Raw genomic sequence first — 27,922 nt, forward strand, 5'->3', positions numbered from 1 at the left:
ATTATTTTATTTTTAAATTAATGTAATTCTATTGGATTATTTTTGAACCAGGAGAAATTTTAAGCAAACAATTCCATGTTTTCAGTATTATTGTCCCCAGATTTTAGTTTGTAATTTGGCTAATTACTACTCCAATGCCCCAAATTGCATTGTATAGGCTTTAGAGAAAACTAACTGTTTATTTCCTGCCTATGATTAGATTCAGATTTATGGAAAAGTAAAAGAGGATTCTTCCTAATTGCCCCTTGAGAAACTTAAGGTTCTCCACAAGACAATGTTCCTAACACATAATATTTAAGTTCTATGTAATCTTCTTTTACAGTTGGAGAAATTTGATCAAATCATGTCTAGACTGGGTTCATTTTGTTGTTTTAAAGTTGTTTGATTTCACATTCCTTGATCAAGTAAAATGCAGTACATTTGATTAGCATGATTGGGGAATGGGATTTTTCTTGGTAAATTAATATTCTGCTTAACTAAGCGTTAATTTTACATCCCTTTCCCTTTTACTTTTCGATTCTTATAATGTGTTTCTGTTCTTTATCTTGTGTCTTTGATCTTCATCCTTTCCTACTTCTTCACAGTTAGCTGGTTATAGCTCTTCAGCGTGCCCTGCTCTTACCATGTCGCTCTCCTCAAAGACTTCCAGTGGGTGTTCATAGTGTTTATGTGCCTTTATAGCTTTTCCTTTGTGAGCCTACCTTCCCGCTAAGCTGTTCTCTTCATCCCACCCTTACCTGTCTGTCTCTTTGTTCTTGCCATTCCCCACATTTAGAGTAGGTCTTTCCTCCATGTTCTTTTCCCATTTCTTAGTAAATCAAAATCCTTACCTTCCTTTCTAGGTTTCCCTTCTGGCTTTTCTCATCATTTTTTGTATGGATTTCTCCTTTGCACTTATTTTCTGATTTGTGTGATAGTCTTTCTTTCATGACTTATTTTCCCTACTTGATTATATGGCTGTAAAGGGCAGGAATGTTGTCTGATTTCTTTCCATTCTGCAACATAGTGATATTAGTTAAATGGCTCTTGATTTTCTGGTTGTTGAGGTGAACAGCCATGACACATCTTTAACATCATGCCCTGCTTTTTTACAGTTTGTTTATTTGTAAATTGTGACTACTGTATTTGATTTGGTGTTGATTTCTTGCAATTGACGGAGAACCTTGGTTTTAGTCTATTTTCTTTATAAAATGTAAGCCTCCGGTAAGCATTTTAGAAACAAAAGATACACCCTTTCATGAAATGTTGAGTAAGAGAAAGAGATGCAATATATATGTGTGTGTGTGTGCGTGTGTGTGTGTATGTGTGTGTGTGTGTGTGTGTGTGTGTGTGTGTGTATATATATATATATATATATATATATATATGTCTGTTAATTGTATGGGAGAAGCTGCATAGATAGCAGTAACAGAGCTGGACTTGGAAGTGGAGAATTTGGATTTGAATCTTGACTGCCATTTATTTTGGGTGTGACCTTGGACAAATCACTTAATAATGAAGGAACATTATGACCTAAGCATTCAAAATGGCAAATAATATGACAAGGTTTTTTTTATTTGTATTGTCAATTCTTGTTTATTCTCACAATTCTAATAGAAGAGAGCTGTGAGTAATCCAAAATGGCATGTCATGAGGGAAAATATTTGTTTTTATGGTGAGTTTTTGCAGCTACCTTTGAAAATGGGCTCATTTAAGAACAAATAGGGCACTGTCTAATTTTGTCATTCTTTCTTCCTTGCTTAATTCTATGCTAGGAATTAATAGCACTTACATTTTTATATATACCCTTCTGATAATTTCCCAAAAACTAGAGATGATAAGGAGTGTGGGTGTCTTGGGCAAAATAACTGTAGAGATGACATTAAAGCTGTAATTATATATGGATTAATTGTTGTCAGTACTGCTTGTCTTAAGTAAAATGTCAACAAAGCAACTAGAATAAGTCAGTTATCTAATGGCTCATTTTTGCTAGTAGCAATAGTTTTCTTTTGCCACTATTAAAACTGATTAATAAATTTTGAATGTCCAGAACTAATAATACTCTGTGGTGGAATTCTTCTGAGTGGTAGAAGGAAGCCAGCCTGGTATTAAAAGTTTGTTGTAGTTAATCAGATATATATTTTATTATATGTTTCAGCTGTAAAATTGTCCAAGTGTTAGTGGGAGTATTTCATAGTTGTGATTGATTAATATTTAGCTTGAGGTTGTAAGAGAAATCATAAAGGTAAAAAATTGGTAAGAAAAAGTAGCACTGTTCTATTACTTTTTCAGGAATGTCAATATACTACCCTCAAGTGAGAAAAGCATTAGACAGCATACTTAGACATTTAGACAAAGAAGTTGGAAGACCAATGTGTATGACTAGTGTACAAATGTCTAATAAGGAGCCTGAAGATATGATCACGTATGTAATAAATTATTTTATTTCTCTGTGCTATTTCTTTGTGTATTATCAGAATAAATATCAGTACCTTCCTACTGAACTGGTCCTTAGCTGAAAGCATCTTCTATTTTTAAGTATGCCCAGATTGACCTTGGTTGTTTTATATTATCTTTCTTTAAAATCCCCATGTCCTGGTGTTTTTGTAGTGCTGTAAAATCATTTTAATGTTGTTGAGTTGTTTCCTTTTTAAAAAAAAAAAGATCAAGTTGTGTTTTTCTTCAGTTAATAGTCATTTCTTTTCTCTTTGCTGTCCACCTACTCCCTAGGGGGGAAAAACAAGTATTACCAAATAACAAATATGTATAGTCATTCAAAAAATTTCTTCCCTGGCCGTATCCAAAAATGTGTATCTCATTGGGTATCTTGAGAGTCTGCCACTTCTCTCAGGAGGTTTCAGGTCCTATAGAATCTTGGTTTTGATTAGTATTCTTAAGTGTCTCAAAGTTGTTATACACAATCATTTTAGTAGAAACCAACCCTGGCAATTCCAGGTATAGAAGGGATCCTCTATTTCAAATCATTCTCTAACAATTCTCTTTTTCTCCCATTCACCCAGCCACATACCCCAAAACAGTCATCCTTTTTTGCTTGATGACCTCTACTGCACCCACACTTTCTGGAGGCAGTCCATTCCCCATTTTTGGAAACCCTAAATCTAATACAGTTTTTCCTTATATCAATCCTAAATCTACTTCTCTGAAACTTCAACCCAGTGTTCCTAATTCTCCTTCCTAGTAGTAGTAATTTCTATTCATGCTAGGTATTATGGTAAGGATTCTCCATATTTGTCATGAAATTTACCAGGGTAGAAAATAGGAGTGGCATAGTTCTGCCTAAAAATAGGCTTATCTGATCACCTTAGTCAAGACCTATTCTTCACTTGATGGACTGAGGATGTAAATTAGGTACCGTAGATATGAAGAATATTTATCAGTACTATTTTGATTCAGAATTCCTTAATCGTATGAAATCTTCCTGGTTCGTTTCCTTATGCAAAACACAAGCTTTTTTTTTTTGTCTAGTTTGAATTCTATAAATATAAAATGAATAGAATGACTATAGCAGTGACTTTGTATAGTATTTTATTGGTAAATTACATTCACTCATATTGAGTAAAAGACTAGTATGATTTGAAGAACAACAGCCTTGGCCTTCTACTTTCCCAAGCTTTCTTGAATTTTCCCGTCCCTTGTGGATTGCAATCACAAACTTGATAATGCTATTGACTGCTTGTTGAGTTGTGCAACACATCATAACTTGTTTTTGGATTCTTCTTTGTGTTGATTTTTTTGTAGTATCTATTTGCCAGTTTATAATCCTGCTTTTTGTATATCTCTCATGTTATTTTCTATATTTTTGTCTAGAATATAGTTACTGATTAGATTTTGAATATTTTAAACACTTTAATTCTACTAATGATTTGTACCTAATATAATTTATTTTTCAGGGGTGAGAGAAAACCGAAGATTGATTTATTTAGAACATGTATTGCTGCTATCCCAAGATTGATTCCAGATGGTATGAGCAGAACTGACCTCATTGAATTGTTAGCAAGGTAAATGAAATAAAACTGTTGTTTGTTATGGTAATTTTAATACTTGCACCTCTACTTTATATCAGCGCTGTTATTATTGTCTTTAAAATGAATGAATAAAATAATTTTTAAACCCTGTATTTTATTTGGCATCCTAATTATCACTTTTTCTCTTAACTCTCTGTCAAGCTTGTGATTCCATTCATTTTAACTTCCACATCTCGTCTTGAATACCCTACAAATCTCACTTTTCAAATTTTCAGCTGTATTGTCTGTGATTTGGATCTATCCTCATTGGTTCTTAATTTTTTCATCTTGTGACTCTCCATGATGTTTCTTGGGACTTATGCCCCTGCATCATCCCTTTACATACAAAATAGTTATTGTGTAAAATGCCTAGGACATCTTCATGTTTATTTGGACAAATACCAAAATTAAATCTACCTCTCCAACTGTTGCTTTGACATCTCATTTTCACTTCTCTCCATTGGTGAACTTCTAGTGTTTGACCATTGTTCTTTTTTTTGTTGTTGGTATTGTTAGTAGAAGTTATGTCTTTTTGCTGAAAATAACATTTAAAAAATCCCCTGTCTACGTACCAAAAATATTTCCAAGTTTTGATTAAGGACTCCATAGTAACCATACTCTTTTTTTTTTTTTTTGAGTGTAGATACAATAGCGAAGTGAACGATTGTGCAATATATTCAATAGTGGCCTTTTAGAACATTTTCAGCAATATTCTCCATTAGTTACCTGTATTTGCCCATACAATGTAAGTGTTCTTCAAACCTCAGTCAGTTACGTTTTGAAGAACACTTAACAGTCATAGACTCAGGAATTAGGAAGGGCCTTAGAGTTTCACTCTTTCAAACCCCTTGTTTTACTGATAAGGATATTCCTTACTTAGAGTTTGCTCTATCACTCTCCTACTGACTTCTAGAACATATGTCCCATGCATTTCTCATTGCCCTCACCTTCAGATACACACATACATGCATGTGCACTTACATATACACACTCTACTATCAGATGTTTTTAGTTGAAATTAGTGAGTATAGTGGTATTTGTTATCAAGGGTATAAGGGTAAACAATTGAATCTTGGGACAAAATCATTGCTTTTCTTAGGTGTTCTTTGATTTAATTCAAGTCAAGAAAGAAATGCTTAGTATAATTTTTATTGAGAGTAAGCTGGTTTTTTTTTACAGTTATATGGTGGCATTTGAAAGGTTCAAACAAAGACAAAGTACTTTGAGTAAAGTTGAGTCCTTCATAATATCATGAACCTTAAAAATTTCACAAGCCTCAATTCCCGTTCACTCTACCTTAATTAAGCATTCTAGTTATCTCAACAGTTTCACCTTCCTCTTCCCCAAAAGAAGCCCTAAACTTTGACATTGCCCACCAAAATGAAATCATAAACATATTTTTAAAAAAAAGCTCCAAGGGGATAAAATGCATGCGCTTTATTTACCTCCTCAAAATTAAACCACAGTTTGCCTCACAGTTTGCTTTGTTTCTTTTTCTGTACTATTTTTTGAGCAGTTTTTTTCAATTGCTAATTCATTTACTTCAGAAGCGATAGTCTATGTTGTTTCTAGATACTGTATATTAGGAATGATTTGCTGTTGATGTGCTTAACCGTGGTGAAATTCCACTATAATAGAAAATTTTAGATCACTTTTAGATTTTGTCATAGTGGTATTTGACTTATATTTAGTCTCTAAGGAATGCTTATAAACCTTCAAGGTTTTAATTAGCCAAACTGGAATACTATGTTACTTTACACATCAGGTAGCAAAATTATGAAATACTATCCTGAGAAATTGTATAGACTATAAATATATAGACAGCTTCATGGGTAATAGATCCGTAATGCTTATGTGGGTAGCGAGGGATACCTGGATGACCATTTAAGATCAGTGCCGTGGAAGGCAGTTAACATCCTCTCACTGGGCTTGATAGACCATTGGTCTGATCCTATGTGTCATTTCTTGTGTTCTTGTGTAAATACTACTGCTTTGTGACTTGCTCCCAAGTCTACCTAGCTGTCATCAATTTTCTCTTCAGTCTCATTGTCAGTTGAAGGTTGGCTTAGTGAAGACCAGAGCTGAGTTCAGCAGGGTGAAGACTGTGATATCTCCTTTCTCCTATACCACACAACTCTTCTCCTCTGTCATTGTGGATAACTCCATCTTCCCAGCTTCCCAAGCATGTAATTGTGGCATATTTTTAATACTACCTACTTATCTTACTCATTCAGGCTATTTCTAACTCTGATGCATTTGTCCTTAGAGTCGATCTCCAAAATTATTTCTTCTTGCTCAGGTCTTGAATCTCTTGTTCACATATTAATATATTATTGGTTATTCTTTCTACTGCAGCCATTTCTTTTATGGTTTTCCTGTTTATCATTCACTTCCTTACATTCTGTGTAAAATCCTGTTTAAAAAAAAAGTTGTATTCATTTCCTTTTATTGTTTTATGCTTTAAAAAAAATACTTTACCAGGTCTTCTTTCCTTATTATCATATGTAGACATAGATTCTTTAATCTCGAAGGCTTTCTCCTCTGTTGTTTCAGCTTCATTTCCTTGATCATTTCTTTCTGCTCTTACCCTATTTACATCATTTTTCCTGTGTTTGCTATCTGATCTCTTAAGTTCCATTTTTCACTGCCATCTCCAAGAATTGTTTTTATAATATTCCATTATGATTTGTTGCATTCTATTCATAATCAGGCATCTTATACTTAGCTGTATTGTTAGTATCACAATTTCTTGTTATAGATAGAAACAATTTTGATAACTGATGTCCATCCCAGTGACAGTAGAGGACTAAAATAACAGCATGAGATGGTGCTGTAACAAGACTTTTCCCATATATAGTCAAAAGTGATTATTAACCATAAGAAAAAATTAGTAAAATATATATATTGATTGAGACAAATTTTAAAGATGAATAGGTTTCTTTCAAAATGAAATATATTTTATCTTCCTTTCTAGAGTTTAGTGATTGATAATGATCAAGCTTCTTGCTAAAATAATTATATGAAAAGGTTAATTTTAAATGGGAGGAAATATCTATAGATTAATATACTGATGGGAGTAGCACAGAAAAGGGCCCAGTGAACCCCAACTTAATATTTCTAGTTCTTTCTTATGCAACAGCTGAAAATGTGCATTTTCAGACTTAAGTTTATCTAAATATCATGAAGGTTTTGAAGTTTGCTAACTAAACTTTGTTCTTGGTAGGCTCACAATTCATATGGATGAAGAACTACGTGCTCTGGCATTCAATACTCTGCAGGCACTAATGCTTGATTTTCCAGATTGGCGGGAAGATGTTCTTTCAGGATTTGTTTATTTTATTGTACGTGAAGTTACTGACATCCATCCTACACTTCTTGACAATGCTGTAAAAATGTTGGTGCAGTTAATAAATCAGTGGAAACAAGCAGCCCAAATGCACAATAAAAACCAAGACTCTCAGGTATTATACTTTTAGTAATACTTTGTATCTAAGCAACTATAAAAATATTTGAAAATATCTTTACTTCTTCCTCTTAAAAATAAAATCACTGGGGCAGCTAGGTGGCGCAGTGAGTAGAGCACTGGCTCTCAAGTCAGGAGGACCTGAGTTCAAATGCGGCCTCAGATGCTTGACATGCTTACTAGCTATGTGACTTTGGGCAAGTCATTTAACCCCATTTGCCTTGCCCTCCCCCTCCAAAAAAAAAATAAAATAAAATCATAGTATTTAATTATAAAAGTATAAGTTGTTAGAAATGCCAAAATGTACATCGACATAACCACAAGTAATCCGTTCTTTTTCTACTTCAAAAGATGCTTAATTTCATCCATGTGATTACTCCTTACATTAAATTATATTGTAAATCCTCTGTTTCTTCAGTTGCTATATCTCTTAGAGTCTTAAAAGTCATCATTTATTGAACAGATTTCATCCATGTTAGAAGCCTTTCCATGTTGGGACAGTACCTTTCAGAACTTACACTCCACCATTGTAGCCTTTATAATATTACCGGATTACCTCTGTGCCACTTATCTTTAGTTCCCTAAAAATTCATTGAGACTACTTTCCTCATTCTTAGGAGATTTATTCATTTCTGTACAGTTTATGTGCCATAACCTCTCTGTCCTTCTGCCTTTGGTAGCTCAGAAGTAACGGGATATATACTTGGATGTAAGAAATTCTTGCTGGTCTTCTGTTGGACTATTTTAATGCCTCTTGCTCCAAGTTATCCTTCACTGTTTCTTTCAAGCAAAGAGTAGAGGTGTTTATTGTACTTTTATTTTAGCCGTCCAGTAAATGTTTATTGATTGATTGTGTGGGTGGTGGAGAATAAGAGAATTGTAAATATGATCAGATCCAGCACCTTCCTTTTACCTCTGGATAAAAACATGTGCCAGTGAGCTTCCATGGCTTATTGAATGTTATATAGTTACTTTGTAACAAAAACTGCACCTGTAACCTGAATCTTTTTCTCTCTTTGCCCCTGCTTTTCTGTGTTTTTGCATACCAAATCTTTTCTCAATATAATAATTTTTTTGTAAATTTTTATTCATTTTAAACTTAAATACAAAATGAGAAAAGAAAAAAGAGCAATGCAATGTACACTGTAGAATATGAGAGGATTCAACATAAAACAATAAATTTCCATTTCAAGAAAACCTACATAATAAATACTACATATTGTTTTCCAAGCTACCCAGCTTTTTCTTTGCTTCCTTATAGGTTTTCTTGTGTTGTCTGCTGTGCGCTTCAATATAATAATTTAAAAGAATCTTGTGGTGAACTCATTGGCAATAGTAACTATATTTTTTCAATGGAAGTAGTCACTCTTTCATTTGTCTGTTATTAAACTGGATTTCAACATATTGGATTTTATTAAAATAGGGCATACTTCTATTCATAATTGCTATATTTCAAATTGCTATGGTTTTTTTTACTGTTACCAGAAAATCTTCAGTAACTGATTTAATTTTTTAAAGCACGACATATCTAATGGAGCTGCTCATACCCTTCCTTTGGAGAGGATCCCATATTCCAATGTGTTCCATGTGGTGGAAGGATTTGCACTTGTCATTCTTTGTAGCAGTCGTCCTGCTACTAGGAGATTAGCTGTCAGTGTCCTTAGAGAAATACGAGCTTTATTTGCACTTTTGGAAATTTCTAAGGTAAGATGAAGAAATATCAGATAATTTTTGGCCATTTTACAGCAAATAGTGTTATAATTAGGTTCTGATATACAGTTACCTTAATTTGCTTTTCTTAAGCATTATTACAATTTTCAAAAGATTATATATATTATTTTTAGGGTGATGATGAATTAGCCATAGATGTGATGGACAGATTGAGCCCATCCATTCTTGAGAGCTTCATACACCTTACAGGGGCTGATCAGGTAAGAGTATGGTTTTTTTGCCTTAATGTTATCTTGCTTCATAATATTGTTTTACACTTAGGCCATATATTTCTTTGGTTTAAGTTTTCTATGATAGAGTTACGTTAGAAATAATGTACATAAATTCACTTTTCAAATTATAAAGCCTATATACAAATATAACAACAAGGTGCCATTAAATTGTACCATATTTGATATTTTTAATCTGTAATAGTCAATTATATGATACCAAAACTAATGCGTAATCTAGTTAGTTAGAATATATATTTGATTTTCATGGAATAAAATTGTTTCTGAATTGGCACTGTAGAATTGGGTTCAAAAGGAAGTCACTTAATTTCCCTAAACCTCAGATTCCACATCTATAAAACAGTGTGGTTGGGCTAAATGGCCTCTAAACTCCTTTTCAACTCTAGAGCTGTGATCTTGATAATGTTCATGGTATGTTAGAGTCTGTATAGTATAATTTTATTTCCAAAGTATTGTATTTAAATGAGTAAGAATAAAAATGTCTTGTTAATGGTGAAGCAAGTAGTACAGAGATCATTCAACCACTGCTTTCTTAATTGATTTATTTATCTTAAATGTAGTGAAAGAAATAATACCTATACCCTTATATTTCAAAACAAATGCATATGAGTTAGAATAGAGGAAAAAGTATAATTTGTTTAAAAAAATAACAAATCGGTTCTTTAAGGAAGTTTGTGTATATTTTACTTAATTTTCTGTTCAGGTTACAAAATGACACTCTTTAAATGTCTTTATTTTGAAATGATAGAGACCAAGAATATCATGTGAATATCTACCAAATTTATTACTTAGGGTTTTTTTTTTGGTGGGGAGGGGAGAGAGGGGAGATGCCTTTCCAAGAATGTAGAGTGAGATTTATTTTTGGCTTGTATATAGACTGGTAGAATTTATCATTAGTAAAACACATGATTCTTTTGACAAGCCAGATATGCTTAAAAATCTATTCAGTTTAGAAATAACTACCTGAAAATAATTTTATTGTTGTATTACTTTTTTTTAATATTGTGCTCATTAGTCTTCCAATTTAAGTGTTCTTTCTCTTGTAATATTTGAACAAAATTCAAAGTAACATTTAGTTATGCAGTTTAATACAACCATCAATAGGCAAATTTTTGAGAATGTGTACCTTATAAATGAGTCACTCTTCTAAACAAAGAAACAGAACTCCAAAGGACAAGGGGGGAAAACTACTACCTTTATTTTACTTTGACTTTTCTCTAGCAATTTCAAGAGCAAAGTCAAATGGAATCTGTTTACCACTTAGAGTCAAAAGACTGAGCATCTATTGATATTAAACCCAGTCCATGTTACAAAGCTTTGAATCAGCTCTGCATATGTAAATTTTTTTCTCCACAGACAACTTTATTATATTGCCCTGGCTCCATAGATTTGCAAACATTGGCTGAGTGGAGCTCATCTCCTATCAGCCACCAGTTTGATGTGATCAGTCCATCTCATATATGGATATTTGCACATGTGACTCAGGGGCAGGATCCATGGATAATTAGTCTGTCAAGTTTTATGAAACAAGAAAATCTTCCAAAATACTGCTCTACTGCTGTGAGCTATGCTTGGATGTTTGCCTACACAAGACTTCAGTTATTATCTCCACAGGTTGACATAAAGTGAGTTCCTCTTGATTGTAATTTAAATGAATTCATTGTAATTTTTACTAGTTCTGAAAATAGGGAAACTCAAAGAATAATGTGTTGTAACATGCTTATGAGAAAAGGCATGCATAGGAAACATACGTACATATCTCTTTTACCTCTTTCTCTTTCTGTTTCCTCTCTTCCTCTTCCCATTGGGTAAGGGAGAGAGTAGAATGAGTTGGGGAAAACCTAAGACATCATTCTAAATTTGTCCTGATTTCATAATTCTTATTATTAATAACATTTCACCGTTTATTTTGACTGCTGCTAGCAAATTACAGAATAACAGAGTTTGAATTTGTTACTCTCCTAACTCTTTTTTCACTGCCTTAAATTCATCTGCTCCTAAACAAGAACAGCATCCTCATATTTTCCTCCAACTGTCTAGACTTTTCTACCAGCTTCTTTTTTGCTCCCATCAGAATTCTAGTTCCCTAAGTGCTTAAGAGCTGTCAACTTGGTGTTGACCTGATGACCTGATTTTTCACAAATATTTTTGTGGTGTGAGTGCAAAAAAGATCATATCAAGTTGACTTAGGTGTAGATGTCATAGAATCATTATTGTAGACAAATACTGTCCACCTCTCCACTTTTCCAGTTTAAAAAAAATGGCTCTGCGCTACTTAGAACACAACAAAACAGTTATTACATGGTGAAAGAGCAGAACTTGATGAAATGAACGACACGTTTAATTCTGTAGCTTCCCTGTTCCTCTTTCTACTCAATTCCCATGACACCTGCTCTTCCATTCTACCTCAGCCAAACACGGAGATGAAGAAAATCATACTTTGATCTAGCTGTCACCCACGGAGGTTCTATTTCTGTGTTCATGTACTCTAAAATTCCTTTACGTGATCTGAATCTTCTGCCGTTTCATTTTTCCTTAAACCTTTCCTCCATTAGTCTTGTTCTTTGTCCTCACCATGACCTTCATTCACTTCTTTCCCTTACCCTCACCTTTGCACTGCACACTCCTCTTTTATCTTCAGTCCTTGGTGAACTGGTTCAACTCTACACTATCCTCCTGTCTTGAATCCTTCTTCTCCCCCACAACCATACTAAGAATCATGGTATAATTATACTTTGCCAAACTCCAACTCTGGATTACTCCTGCCATCAATCCTTTTTGTTTCTTTTCACATGCTATTAAAAATCACAAAATCATGCTGATTGAGTTCACTATAAATTTTTTTTCATTTTAACATTCATTTTTTATATTATAATATTCCATTTTTTATGTTGACATTTCCATGCCACCAACCCCCTCCTACCCTAAGAAAAATAAAGGTTTTTACACAATTTTAGGATGGAATGCACTGGAAATGAAATTGTAATTGCACCCATGTTACAAATAACACTAAGAAACCAAACAACAGAAAAGCTACATGGAAGAGAGCTGCAGAGATAACATCAGAAAGGAGAATCCTGAATAACTCAGTGTTAGTATTTGTGCCACCAAGTTAACCCTAGAGAATCCGTGGTGGTCAGAAAGCCAGACCAAATGGGAAATTTCAACAGAATGCTCTATATTAGAGTTCAGAATATCCATTTATGTGTGCTAGCATGTTGTTCTCTTTCCCTCTCTATTATGCTTTCAGTTTTTGGTAAACATTTTTGAGATTTAAACACTGATAGCATGTCAGAATGCTAACTTGCCTTAATTTATCAAAATGGAATGGATAGTGAGTTTGCCTACTCCTATGCTCTTTCCAACAAGCTGATTGATTTTTGCAGTACAGACAAGAATAACTGGACTTCACAAGTCTTCTGCATTAGAGGTCCTGAAAAGATCACCACGATAAAATAGGAAACTTACTGTGCCACCAGATAAATACCAATTGTACAAAAGTTGCAAATTTTTGTGCCGAAATTAGAAGGAGTTGCAGCAAAACCCAAGAGTTCCTCCTCTCTCCAGAGTCAGAATCAAGGCCAGTGGTTGCCTCTGTGCTTTGGGATCATCATCGTCATCATCACACATAGTGAAACCTAGAGAAAAAAGCCTTTCCTTGCTAATCTATACATCCAATAGGCAAGAGCAAGTATAGTCTGTTCTGGGCAACAGCATGGGAACTGTGGTATGCAGGAGGACTAAAGGATTAAATATATGTCTCTTGGCTCCTCCTTAAAGACTCATACGGACTTAGGTTTGCCCTTATTTGGAGGCCAAGGCATTATAACTTCATGTAGACATTCTCCTGAAGAGATTTAAAGAAATAAGGTCCAGGAGACCCGGATAATTAGGGTGTAATTAGACTATTAAATATACTGTCAAGTACAAGCATACATCAATAAAAGACAGCTTCAATTCAGTCCCTACAGCCATTTGAACAAAACATTGAAGATAGAGGCTTTTTGAATAGAGGATATTTTAAAGTCTATCGGTTTAAAACAGGGCTGTCCAACCTTAGGTTTTTATTGAAACAATAGACAATATATTTTGATTTGCCTTTTTAGTGAGAGCTCTGTGGTAGCTCAGCTTCATTTACTAAAGCATTTATGCAAATTTCTATGTTTGTAGGCAGGCCACATAAATCACACTGTGGGCGGCATGTGGCCATGGGCTGCATTTTGGACAGCCCTGATTTAAAACATCAGGAACACTGGCATAATATGTTACCTATTCTTTGTTTTAATTACAGGGTAACATGTAAACTCCAATACAGAGAGGGAGGGAGAGGGGGAAGGGAAGAATAAAACCAGTATTTCACAGAGATGAAGTTGAAGCTAGTGCTTTATTAAAGAGTCTCAAGGATAAAATTCTCTTAAGGTGGTTTGAGGGATTCTCTTCAACATTATTCTGGGAAAGATTCGAAGGAGCAGCCAACCAACATCCAAAGTTTCAGACAGTGCAGTTTTCATATAAAGTCACTTTCAAACTTCTACAAAAATTCCAGATAAAGGAGATCGTCTGAGGTTGAGGGCTTCTTCTCCAACAACTGCTGTCATGGATTGTACATCTTTATCAGTAGCGTAACATGCATACAGCTAGTTAGATACATCTGCGTGATATTTTCTAGTCATACCCTCACCAATACAGATTTGGTTAACTGGGACAAGGAGGGCAATATGTTAATAGATGGGTAAATCTGTCTGTTATTCAGCTGCTTGTCCACGTAGATTTGTCTTTCAGTAATATATCCAGTCAAGTTAGGGATGGGATGAGTGATATAATCATTGGGCATGGTGAGGATAGGGATCTGAGTAATTAAGCCATTCTTACCCTCCACACAACCAGCTCGTTCATAGTTGTGGCTCAGTCTGTATAAATTTTCACTTTAAATTTATATTTTGTTTAATCTCACCTGGGCTCTCACTTTAGCAAGACAATTCTTTTACTCCTTTCTAATAAACTCTTTATATCACACTCCACAGAGGCTGTTCCTTAACCTTTTCATCTTTTTCTCAGGCCTCCCACAGCATTTGCATCTCCACCCTTTCAGCTGAAGATGTCTCATATTTCATCAAAAAAAAAAAATTGAGACCATTAACTAAGAGCTCCCTCTTCTCTCCCCTTTCCTCTATTATCATCTCACAGCACTCAAATATCTCCCCCAACTATATTGTTCTTCAATCCTGCCTCAGATAAAGAGATGGCCCTTGCAGCAGCTAACCCATCTACATGCATTCTTGAATCTCTTCCAGAAAATTATCCCCACTGTCCCTCTCGTCTTCAGTTTCTTCCTATCTTCTGCTTCCAGAATGTTTTGCTTACAAAATATCCATATCTCCTCCATCCTTTAAAAAAAAAAATCTCACTCTGTCCTACCATCCCCTTTGGTTATTTTCCTGTATCTCTTCTCCCCTTCTTGGCTAAACTACTTGAAAATCTATAGTAAGTGCCTCTAGTTCTCCTTTCACTGTCTTCTAAGGCCTTTATAATCTGGTTTTAAACTGCAACTGCCCTCTACAAAGTTACCTATGATGCCTTTTTATTTTTCAAAATAAATTTTTATCGATATTGTTTATTTTTACATTGCTTAAATTTCCCCCTTTATTACTTCCTCTTTCCTTTCTCCCCTCCAAGAAACCATTTCATATACCAAAAAATTTTCTTGAGAAACAAAAAGAGAAAGAAGAGGGGGAAAAACCAGAAAAAACTGAAAAATATACAAAAAAAAAAGTCTTGACAGTGTTTCTTACCTCTGGACCCCTGATCTCTTCAAAGAAGTTTGGGGAGGTGCCTTGTCATATCTCTTCATTGTGGCCAACCTCCTCTTTTATAACATCACAACACTCCTTTTCTTTTTTCATGTAGTTATTGTTCTTTCAATTTATGTATTTGTGATAATTGTGTAAATCATTTACTTAGTTATTTGTTTCTTTTCATGTAAGTCTTTCCAAGCTTCTTTATATTCATGGTATTTTTCACAGTTTCTTTAGCCATTCCACAATCAATAAGCATTTACTTTGTTTCCAATTCTTTGCTACCTTAAAAAATGTTATTATAAATATTTTTATGTAAATGGGCCCTTTCTTTTTATCAGTGATCTGTTTGGGGCAAAATATCTCTCAGTGGAATCTGTGGATCAAAGGGTGAAGTGTATATTATAATCTCTTTATTTGCATAAGGAACTACCAAAAGGGGAATAAAACTCCTACTCTTAATGGATTTGTAGTAGAATTTTATCACATTTTTAAAAAAAGCTATTATCAATTCTACAGTAATTCTCAAAAATTATGAAAGATAGTTCTCTTCCAAACTGCATTTATGAGGCAAATATAGTCCTAATACCTAAACCAAGGTAGAATAAGCTAAAGAGAACTATAGGCCAGTATAGTAAATGAATGTAACTTTTTAGGTGAAATCCCATCATGCCATAGAAAGTCATTCTAGAAATAATTTATTATGACCAAGGTAGATGTACCAGGAATGCAAGGATAATTCAACATTAGGGTGAAAAAATCAACAGAATTTTGTTAAACACAAAACTATCTTAAACCAAATTATTATTTCAGTAGATGCAGAAAAATTCTCCTTTATACTGAGCATTCTACCAAGCATAGTCAGAGGACAGCTTTTTATTAAAGTATGACAGTGATCCCTTAATCATGAAATCTGCTAACCTTTCCATAAGCTTTGACTTTCTTGACCTCTGTGCATATAATGTAATTGATAGCCTTCTTCTCCTGGATACTGTCTTGTCTCTGGAGACTGTTCTCTTGTGACACCCCTCCAATAGTAGGTATCCTCCAAAGTGCTCTGCTCTTCTCTCTCTACACGATCTTGCTCTATGGTCTCCTTAGTTCCCATGGGTTCAGTCATCATCTCTAGGCAGATGCTTCTTGGATCTTTGTATCTAGACCTTGCTAAACTCCAGTACCGCGTGGCTACCTGTCATTTAGACATTTACATATCCAAAGAACTCATTATCTTCCCCAACAATCTGTGCCCTCTTCCCAGTTTTCTTATTACTGTTGTGTCTACCACTATCCTTCTTGTTACGTAGGCTCACAGCCCTCATGTCATCTGTTACTCCTTCTTCTCACATAATTCTGCATATCCATTCTATTATCAAATTTTGTTTCGACCACACCATTTATATAGTTCTCCTTCCCTCCACTCACACAGTCACTGTCCTAGTTCATTCATTTCCTAATCACCTCTGACTTGACCCATTATAGTAGTCTTATATTAGGTCTTATTACATCAGTTCTTTCCCCTATTTCCAGTCTATACTTCACTCAACTCCCAAAAGAGATTTTTTTATGGCTCTAATTTTTTTTTGGAGGGGGAAAGGCAATTGGGGTTAAGTGACTTGCCCAAGGTCACACAGCTAGTGTTAATTGTCTGAGGCCGGATTTGAACTGAGGTCCTCCTGACTCCAGGGCAGGTGCTCTATTCACTGCACCACCTAGCTGCCCCAAGAGATTTTTTTAAAGGGTAAGTCTAATGATGTTCCTCCTTCCTTCCCTCTCTGTTGCTGTCACCCTGTTACATCCAGTCTCCAATAAAAGCTCCTCCCTTTGGCGTTTAAAACTCTTCATAAGCTGGTCTCTTCCTACTTTTCCAGTTTTCTTAGGCTTTCCTCTGTTCTATTTGTTCTATGATTCAGCCATAGTACCTGGTTCTTGTTTCTCAAACACAACACTATATTTCCTATCTCCATGCCTTCTCTCTGGCTGCCTGCTGTGCCAGGAAATCTCTTTCCCCTCAAATATGTTTGTTTATATAAATCTATGTGGATACATTTGTGTGGATACATATATCAACATGTATACATAGGATGAGATAGACTGTACTGCTGGAGGGAATTACTCCCACAGATGAGATCAGAGATCCGTTGAAGTATTGGTGAATTTTCTGAAATACGTTTAATATACATATTTCTTGGCTATAATAAAAACAGTATATTATGTTGAATTTATATTTGCCTCTTTATCTTTGTCTAGTAGTCCCATTAATGCTAAAAAAGTCAATGCTACCATAAGCAGTGATTCCTACATTGGACTTTGGAGAAACTACCTGATTCTTTGCTGCAGTGCAGCCACATGCTCATCCTCTTCAACATCTGCCGGTTCCATGAGGTGCTCTCCTCCTGAGACGCTGGCATCTACTCCTGACAGTGGTTATGGCATTGATTCTAAAGTAAGTGTTATAAGTCTCTCCCTAGTAATAGTGAATAGTTGAATAAAAAATCATAGGGCTGTTTTCTATCAGATAAGTAAGTGGATTAAATGATCACTTACTTTCCTTTATGTTTTCCAAATTTTTTGTTTTTCTTAGATTAGTAAAGATTTATTTACTCAGAAAGAAATGAAATGTTAATCACCTATATGCATATTATTTTCTTCACAATAAAGCCACAGTTCTTATGATCATGATTACAGATTTTTAAAAATATATTGTATTTATAGCACGTCTTGTAGTTTTTATTCATTTTTTTAGGACTAGAAGGTAAGTATAATTTTAAAAGGGCAGAAGAGAGAAATGTAGGATCTTGTCTGGGTGACTGAAGTTTCCTCTCATACATAATCGGATAAGAGGCAAGGATGATACTTAGGTGATATCCAGGTAAGTGGATGATAGTTGATATTACAGAATTGTAGAATCCTGCTGTAAAAAGGGAACACAGAGGTTTTTTAATTTACGCCTTCAACGTCTCCCAAAAAGGGCCATCAGCACAGCCTCTGATGTCATAAAGTATCGAAGTAAACCTAGGAATTGGGTGATTGCAACCTCCCTTTTAATATTGGTGCTTAGCATCTTGTCTTTGATCATATGGTCCTAGGATTTGGTCCTAGGAGCCTAGAACAATAGACTTATTGCAGAAGGGACTTTGGAGCTCACCTTATCTTACACTCTCATTTTACAAATAAGGACACTAAAGCCCAGTTGGGTTAAGTGACTTGCCCAAGGCTTCACAGCAAGAGCCAAGATTCAAACCCAAGTGCTTTGGCTCCAAATTCAGGATTCTTTCCACTACACCACGTTGCTTCATTTCATAAGTGATAAAACTAAGGCCCTCTGAGATTAAATGAATTTACCCAAATCATAAGGGGAGTTTTGGAGCCCAAACTAGAAATCAGATCCCCTGCCTTCTAACCCACTGTTCTCCCCACCATGCCACATTATCAGCATCCAAAAGGCTCTATGGAACCCTAAATGATAGGGGAGCCAGCCTGGCACAGGGATGAGATCATCCCAAGTAGGAATCAAGATACCTGAGTTCTAGGCTCAGGTTTGTAATTAACCTGCTGTGTGACTTTGGGCAAATTATTTAACCACCTTGAGTTATGCCAATTTTATTGATTTGTTTTTTCCAGTGCTGCTTGTATAATGTTTATGTCTGTCTATTCATTATCCCTGATCAAAAAATAGTTTAACATGTTAAATTATTTTTGTTCTTTTTAGTGCTATGAGATTGTAGGTTTACTTTGTCTACTATAAAAACACAGTATTTTTTCCCCCCTAGATTATTGGCATTCCATCCCCTTCTTCCTTGTTTAAGCACATAGTTCCAATGATGCGCTCTGAGAGCATGGAAATAACTGAATCCCTTGTTCTTGGTCTTGGCAGGACCAACCCAGGAGCTTTTAGGTAATTATTATCTTGTCTCTATATTTTCTATATAAGTAAATAATAAATAGAAAAAGTGGCTACTTATTTAGAATTCTAGGAGTAGTGATTTTGATAATGTTTCTTCATCTCTTAAATGTAGTGATAATTGAAAAATGAATCTACCATCCTTATTTAGTTTTATAAGAAAATTGAGCCTTAATATGATGCATCCCTGTTTTTTCTCCTCCTCAAGTATTATGCTATATTTACAGACTTTTCGGAAACTAAGATGGATTTTAAGTAATGTAAATGAAACACTTATGTGTTTTTAGGTCTCAGGCATACCATAGACCAGCATTCTTAGTGCTTTAGGTATTTATAAAGCACATTCTTTCATTCTGCTTGAGGAAAATGTTGTCCAGGTCTAATCTTCCTTTAAATTTCTTAAAGATATCCCTAAGTAATCTTATCAGCAATACAAGGTATCATATGACAATACATATTATTTCCCCAAGTGTCATGAATTATTTGCATGACCAAACCTCCTCTTGCCCCTTCAGCATTCTAGAAGGATCTAACTTTGGCCTAGTTCTCTACACTCCCCCACATGGCTCTCCCATTTCCTTCTGTGATTTCAAGTAGTCATGTCTATGGGGATGACTATCAAATATATGTATTTTATACAGTTCCGTTGCTCCGTTTCTGCATATTGCTTGTATATCCTCCTAGAACCTCAGACTTGCTCCCCCAAACCTGCCCCTCCCTCCTAACTTTCATCATTTTGTAGTTCATCACCACCGTCCTTCTAGTCACCCGGGATTAAAACCTTAAAGTCATTCTTTGTTCTTCCCTTTGTCTCACCTTCCACATCCTATCCCTTGCCATGTCCTATTAATTTTACCCCTTAAACATCACTCAAATCTTGTCTCTTTCTACTGCCACTGCCCTAGATCAGTCCTCGCCATATTCCCTCTTGCCCATACTTCTACAGTATCTTCTTACCTGTTCTTCCTTCTTCCAATTTCTTTCCTATCCAGTCCATCCTTTATACTGCCACCTGTATAATACTCCCAATGTCCAGGGCAGCTATATCCCTTCCCTGATCAGCAGACTACAATGACACCTTAAAACATCTTGAATAAAGTAGCAACTCTTTAGTTGTGTATCTAAGATCTTTCACAGTCCTGCTCCACAACCTGCCATTCATCGTATTACTCCTTTTTGTGACCTTTCCTTTCTAGCCAAACTGTTCCTCCATTCTGGCCCAGACCTTTCCTGTCACTGGACAACTCTTACTGTCTCTGGTGCCTGTAATGGAGTTCTTTATCCCCAAGTCCCAGCCCCAGCTGAAATACTGAAAACTCTGTGAAGGTTTTCCTGGTGTCCTCTCAACTGGAAGTGATCTTTTCTTTTTAAATTTCTCATAGCACTTTTTTGGACCTCTCCTTTGCACTCACCATATTATAATTTGTATTATATATTTTGTGTCCATATCTTCATAAACATCATAGATTTTTGAGTTTGAAAAGATTTTCACCATTATCTATTCCTCATTTTATAGGTGAGGAAAGTGGGGCCCAGGGAGATTAATTAACTTGCCCAAGGTTACACAGGTTGTAAGTGGCAAAACTGATATTCACACATATGCCCTCTAACCTCAGATCCAGCTGTCTTATCTCCTCTGGTAGAGTATAAAATCCTTGAGGGAGATGATTATGTCTTATTTCATCCATTTGCCATTAATGCCTAGTTAGATTCATTTGCTGAATTATCAGCAAACTGAATTTTTCTACCTCAATCTTCAACCAAAAAATAAAACTTTAAATGTTTTAAACATTGATAAGTAATCATTTTATGTTTTAAAATGAAATAAAGGCATATGTTGGCAGTAAATTATCCTAAAAAACTATTTTGATTGCATATTTTTCAGTAAGTTCTGCTGCTGAGTCTCCAGATTTTGTTTCAGGTTTTTTTTTTTCTTTTTAGTGTATTCTTTTTAGAGACTATAATTAGTTAATAAAGAATTCACTGTTAGGAAATAATTAGGAAGCATATGTAGAAATACTTAAATGACATCAAAATTGATTGACCTAATCTCTGTTTCCAACACAAATTGAATGCTAAAAATCAATAGTTCAGATTGACATTAGGGTTGTTCGTTCTAATGTTAAATTAAAGGTCTATGTGTATATATTTTCATATGGAGTTTGATTATATCACCTTAGTTATTAATGTAGCAACTTATGTTTTTCTTTCTAGAGAACTAATAGAAGAGTTGCACCCTATAATTAAAGAAGCACTTGAAAGAAGGCCAGAGGTGAGGAGTTGAGTGATTCTGAGCATTGAAATCACAAGTTGTATATTTCTCATCATAGTACTATAGAAGCATCATTTGTTTTTTCCATTACCATCTGTATGTGATAGTGAATTTTTTGAATCATTGCCCGAATTGAATAAAGAGAAAACCTTTGCTTATTATTTCTCTATCACTACTAAAATGAGTTGCCTAAGTGACTTGAATCCTAGTCTTCTAACTCTTAAAGGCCAATCTGTGTTCTTCTCATGCTACATGTCTTTTTTTTTTTCTGAGATTGAAACTAGAAGAAATGAAAAGGCAAATTTATAATACATAATAAAATATCCTTCTCTGCCAATTCCAAGATTAGTCCCATCCTCACACATAGATTTCTGTGACTAAAAATAATTTCCCAGAAAGTAGAGAACAAAGAGCATTCTGAATCCAGAGCCAGCCGTTCCTACAGTCTATATATGTACTCAGGTTGAATCTCTGGGATGTTCAGATTGGAAAACCCTTGACTTGGGCTGCAGTCAGTCCAGTTGGTAAACAGTGATTCAGTGAACAAGCATTAAAGACTAACTAGTAAAGTGTTTGTTACTAAGCTGGATGCTTTGGTGGATGCCAAATTATATAAATGGTGATCCCTGACCTTAAACAATTCATGCTCTAAGTAGGGAATCAAGATTAGACTCTGAAGTGTTTAACTGTGTGGTTTCTGTGAAATCTGTGTTGAGAGGGTAGGAGAGATCAGGGCAGGCTAGAACAACTTAGAGTAGACCTGATTAAGGAAGTAAGAAATGAATTGGACCTTGACATGGGTAATGAATAGGAAGGGCTTGACGGTTCCAAAATGGTTTCCTCACAACAATCCCTGGTAGAGTGTTAGAGTTGGAAGAAACCTACTCCAATGTCTTTATTTCATGGATGAGGAGATTGAGGCCCAGAAAGGAGAAGTAATTTGCTAAAGATTGGACAAGTAACAAGTAGAAGACCCGGGATTTGAATCTGTGTTCTCTGACTTCGGGACACATGTTCTTTGTTCTACACTGTACTACTGGTGCACTTAGCTTGTAGATAGATTTTGGAGCTGAGACTTAAAGTCAAGTTTTCTGCCTCCCAGACCAATGTACTTTCTTCTACACCAAGCGATCTACTCCTTTGCATTAACCAAGAGGAAGGAGGAGGCAATTAACAGAGAGGGAAATAGCATAAGGGAAAAAAGGATGAGAGGAATAGGACTCGTTCAGGGACAATGAGGAAATCAATCTGATGAACAGGATGCATGCTGGAAAATTATATTAAATAGTTGTGTAGGACTACTGTATGGAAAGTCTTAAAAGCCAGAAAGGCATAAGGAATAGACAAGAGAGAGAGTTGTGATACCATTTTCAACAAAGGAATGGTTTGATACCTGCCTGAACAACACATGGCCTGTGGTTCACTTGCGGCTCGCCAAAGAATTTCAGGGGGCCTGCGAAAAATGTAGAGGATGTAAAAGAAAGTAAAGAGGTAAGGAGTGCTTTGTACATGCCCCGCTTAAATTGTCTTCCACTAGTCACTATTGTGCCCATCATGTAACTTGGCAGGTGGGTTCCCACTGTGTACTCTCTCTTGTTTGTCCCATGACCTGTGGCGACCAACCATTTTCTGTCTGTCTCTAGTCTGAGAGGAGCAAGTGTCATACCTTTTTTCCGTGTTTTCAATCATTGCTAAATATAAACAGTAAGAAAACCTGAAAAATGTATTAAAACTTGTACTGCTTAGCAAAGTAGTTTTTTTAACTTTAATGTGATTTCATGAAATAAAAATCTTAAGTAATAAGTGCAATTAATTGATATTAATTGAAATTTCCTTTTTTTAATCTACTTTATTTGCAAAATAGTTTAATCATTCATTATACCTTTACTTAGGTTTTCTATCTGGGGCCTTCTGAAGAAGTGTAGCCTGTTTTCATTTTGGCTACTCCCTACTGCCAAGTAGGGAGTAGTTTTGTTTGGCCTCATTAGTGTGTACAGTCGATTGAGTTAGAAGAGACTGTTGGATGATCCAAGTATGATGTGTTAGATGATTATAGTAGGAGTAGAGAAGTGCTTGACAAAATCATAGATATGCCCCAACTAATGTTAATTCCACCTGTGAGAACATAATTTGAGTTGAAACAAAGTTGTAGGAAAAATTTGTTTCTATTACAGCATTGGGTTAGTAGAAAGAGCATTGTTCTAACAGCTGCCCTTCCCTCTTAGGTTTCTTTCAGCTCCATGTCCTTTGATATTCTTTAAGAGAAATTAATTTCAATTCAATTTGAGTATCTGTGGAGAGGCAGTATAGAGTAATAGATGGAAGTCATGTCCATAGAGGCTGGACAACCTATGGTTTGGGTCTGGCACACCCTATATCAATGAAATCACTAGTCCAGTTAAGAAAAAAAAAATGTAGCTTAAAACTTCACTAAGACTTTTGAGACATGCTGGTGAATACAAAGACGAAGAGAGTATAATCCTTGCCATCGAGGAGCCCATAGTCTAGCAGTGGGGGTGACATGTACGTTAACAATGATAAGTCAAAGAGCGTGGGAATATTTTTCATAAACATATCATGTATTTTATCAAATCATCAATTTGGGGTAACTTCTCTGCCAGATTTTGAGGAGAAAGGCACTTGTTTTAAAGGGTTATATTCATTTCTTCTCTCTTTTCTGGGAAAGATAATATTGGATAAGCACCTGAATTTTTAACTCCATGTCCGCTAACTCTACTTTAGTTGAGATAACTGTCTCTTCCATATATGAATATTTTGTTTTGGAGCAGTTTCTTAATCAGTTATTGGGGGGGGGAGGTAAGGTTTTCACTTATTAGGCCATTATATCTACTGTTGAACTTGTTAAGAACTTTTAAAGAATATTTTTCAAATCTGTACCTTTAGTTGTTTCTCATTCAATGTTTGGAGCACTAAGTGGTGCTTCTCAGGGAATATACCAGGCCTGTCTCCCTACAGTTATTATCTCTTAATCCTTTGAAGACTAAAGTTGGGGGAGATTTTTATTATAAAATTGTCATTATTAATCAAACATCCAAGTATCTATTGGACAAAATTAACATAGAGAAGAAATTTTCAACAGCATAACTTTAATGCACTTTCTTCTTAATTTTTCTAGCAGCTGTTACTCTAAATGAAGTACTATTGTACTCTCAGCTTAAATTTATAACTCATTAGAAAGTAATGATGCAGCTTAAAACCTATTGTTCTTAGCCATACTTTAGCCAGTGCTTGCCTAGCAGCAGGAAGTTTCAGGATTTGAAGTGCGAGTATGAATAAATTAAGCGGCACAACTTTTATTCTCTGTAATGATGATGTCCCAAAAGTCTTAGTGCAGTTTAAAGTTTTAATAGCTTAAAATATGAAATTAAAACTCCTGTTATATGTTATCAGTGCTAGGAAATAGAGAAAAAATGAACAAAATCTTTTAAAATGAGTCCCTTTCTCCCCCAAAGTCAGAGAATTTATCCCAAATTAATTATTTTATAAAATAAATTAAATATTTATAAAATATACTCCCACACTCTTTGTATTACATTTGTGTACTTGTCAGTCCACCCTACTAGACTATGGGCTTTTTTTTTTTTTTTGGAAGGACTCTTTTTATCTTTGTGTCCTACGTATGGTGCCTTTGACCTAGTTTGTACTAATTAAATGTTTGGGTTTTTTTTTTTTAACTAGACCTGTGATTTCATTGTTATAGGGTATCCCCAAAGAGCAAAACTGCTTATACCAAGGCAGGTCGCCATCTGTTCTACAGCTTATATTTTTAGAGAGCTAGCTGCCTAGGGCACTAAGAGATTAAGGCCTAGTGTCACAGGTGCCAGACAGAGGGGATCTGGAACTCAAGTTGTCTTGCCTCTAAGACCCTGACTTCATCTGTTATATTCCACTGCTTCTCCAGAGATACTTGAGTTAAAGCTTTAATAGCATACAACTGCCCTAAGACTTTTAGGACATGCTGTGTTCTTGTTCATTTAACTGTCATGGGTAACTGGTTATTCACATCATTAGCAGCAAAAGCCCAAGCCTCTTTTTGCCTTTTCTTTTGGTCTGCTTCTCTGTACTATAGTTTTTAGGTATGGACTTATCAGAAGTTTGGGGACTTCTTGGAGTCCCCTTGGAGTTCGTGTTCCTGCTCCTTTCCTCAGATTTCTTTGAAACTCAGGGCACCCTTGTACATTCTTTTCTATTTATTGCGTAGTTTTTCAATTTCTTTAGCTGCTACTAAAGGCATAACAAATATAAAAATTGGACCAAAAGAGCATAGATCTAGAGGTGGAAGTAAGCTTCAAGACTGTCTTGCACAACCTCCTGACCCTGTTTTATGGATGGTTAAAAAGGTTCAAAGAGTGATCATTCAAGGTACAAGGCAGAGACCGTATTTGAACCCAGGTCCTTTGATTCCACTGTACCATGTAGCCTCTCTAGATATAGAAGCTTACTTTCTTCACAGAAGTTACCATAAAATAAAAACTCAGTATGTTTACTTACCTTCTCCTCATTGACAATATTGTACTTTGGCAGAATGCTGAAAATGATGTTTTGTACAAGTGAGCTGAGCTATTTCAGACAACCCTCAGTTAGCAACACTCTTGTGAGGAAAACCCTTTGTATTCTTGAAAGTTCATTTAAAAAGTAAGATATCAGTGCAACATGTTAATATATCTTGTATATTCTTTTTTATGTGGAACAGAACATGAAACGGCGCAGGCGTCGAGATATTTTGCGAGTGCAGCTGGTACGGATATTTGAACTGCTGGCAGATGCTGGTGTCATCAGCCACAGGTTGGTATTGGACTTATTTTATGCTATAGAGCATTACTCTCTCTTGAAATACAACAGTAACAACAACAAAAAGAAAAATGAAAAACTTCTTGAGGAAACTCAATCTCCATTACTTCTATAGAATAGTATTTGTGTTCTAGTCAAATAATGCAGCAGTTACAAGCCTCACAGACTTACAGTGTCTTGGCATGAGAAGGTACCATAAAAGCCACCAAATCCTAGCCATGCCTGAACTGGAGCCCCCTCTACAGCATGCCTGCCAAATGGCCAGAGATTTCCTAGGAGAGGGAAATCACCATCTCTCGAGGCTACCTGCCTTCTTCAGCTGTTTGGAGTAATTCATTGTGAGGAGTCTGCATTGGCTTTGCTGGTATTTCCTGCTTCTGCCCTCAGGCACAAACATAGCTCTTTATTATAAATCTCAAGCTACTAGGAATCTTTTCTTATCTTGGTTGTTATCACAACCATACTTATTTAGGAAGTCAGAAGGCAGAGTGCTCTAGTAGAAAGTGTATTTGTTCTGGGGTTAGACAATCCGTGTTCAAATCCTGCCCTTGGTGCTCACTGCCTGTATGATGTGGGCAAGTCACTTACCCTGCCTGGGTGGGCCTCAGCATTGTCCTCATCTATAAAATGGGCCCTGAGGTTCCTTCTGGCTCTAAGTCTTTAAGCTTATGACCCTACTACACTACAAGTTTTAGTATAATAGTAATGTGAAAGTAATGTCAATTAACCATACCATCTATGGCAGGATGGGAGAAGTGGTACAAATAATCCAATGGGCATAAGTGCATTGTTTTTTAAGTAACATTGCAATTTAGACAAATATTAAAAAGCCTAATTATGGTCACATAAAAATTATACAAGACTCCCTAAATTACAGACTCTCAGTATATAAATGTAAGTTGTTATTACACATCATCCTTGGCCTCTCCTTCCAGTGAATTGTCTCTCCTTATGAATTCATCACACTCGTTATTTTTCCCCTTCATTTAGCATTTACTGATAGTGTTTTATGATTTCATTTTTATAGTCTTTCCTTGTTATTTTATTCTGCAATCAGCATCTACTATGTGTAAGTCCTACTAAGACATTCTGACATCTTGGAATTTACCATCTAGCATTCCGTTGTTATGTAGTTTATCATGTATGTATATATTATTTCTCAGACTCTAGATGGTAGTTTCTTTTAGGATTAGTTTGTAATTTCTGGTACTTCTTTGTATCACCCAGTCAGTGCCTTATTCATAGCAGGTACTCAAGAAATACTTTTCTTATTGTACTATACATGTGGCAGTCAGTGGATTCTGACTGTAATCATAAATGTGGTAACCTTAAAAACATATTTTGAATGATTAGTTAGTCTTCTCTTCCTAGCTCTTTATTTTCTCTCAGATTCCTCTATTCACTTTCACTTCCCTCCTAGAATACCCCAGATCAGGTCAAAGAAGCTAGTACTATTGGATATGACTCAAAATCACAAAATTAATGATTTGTAGAACTGGAAGAGACCTTAGACATCTGGATTTATGGTAACACCTGTGTTCAGCTCCCTTTTCTGCCTGGATGTTGGACTAGATGACCTTGAGAGCAATTCTAGTTCTAAATCTACTGTTCTATGAATTATAAATTAAGCAACATGTTTTTATTAAGGGCCTACTGCATAACAGGTGCTGTGTTAGGAACTAGTGTTACAATCCCTGCTTTCAAGGAGCTTACA

General features: G+C 35.4%; 1 protein-coding gene across 1 annotated transcript in view; it reads left to right on the forward strand.

The window, feature by feature from the left end:
• The window catches only part of FRYL (FRY like transcription coactivator), a 315,130-nt gene that overhangs the window by 194,496 nt on the left and 92,712 nt on the right, over nt 1–27,922 (forward strand). Inside the window, exons 19-28 of the mRNA XM_036763836.1 lie at nt 2,272–2,404; nt 3,891–3,998; nt 7,228–7,465; nt 8,986–9,171; nt 9,312–9,398; nt 10,785–11,053; nt 17,471–17,666; nt 18,994–19,118; nt 21,339–21,396; nt 26,111–26,202. Of these exons, the coding sequence (XP_036619731.1) occupies nt 2,272–2,404; nt 3,891–3,998; nt 7,228–7,465; nt 8,986–9,171; nt 9,312–9,398; nt 10,785–11,053; nt 17,471–17,666; nt 18,994–19,118; nt 21,339–21,396; nt 26,111–26,202 (1,492 nt within the window). The remainder of the gene's footprint in view (nt 1–2,271; nt 2,405–3,890; nt 3,999–7,227; nt 7,466–8,985; nt 9,172–9,311; nt 9,399–10,784; nt 11,054–17,470; nt 17,667–18,993; nt 19,119–21,338; nt 21,397–26,110; nt 26,203–27,922) is intronic.

This window comes from Trichosurus vulpecula, chromosome 6 (assembly GCF_011100635.1).
Source record: "Trichosurus vulpecula isolate mTriVul1 chromosome 6, mTriVul1.pri, whole genome shotgun sequence".
NCBI lineage: Eukaryota > Metazoa > Chordata > Mammalia > Diprotodontia > Phalangeridae > Trichosurus > Trichosurus vulpecula.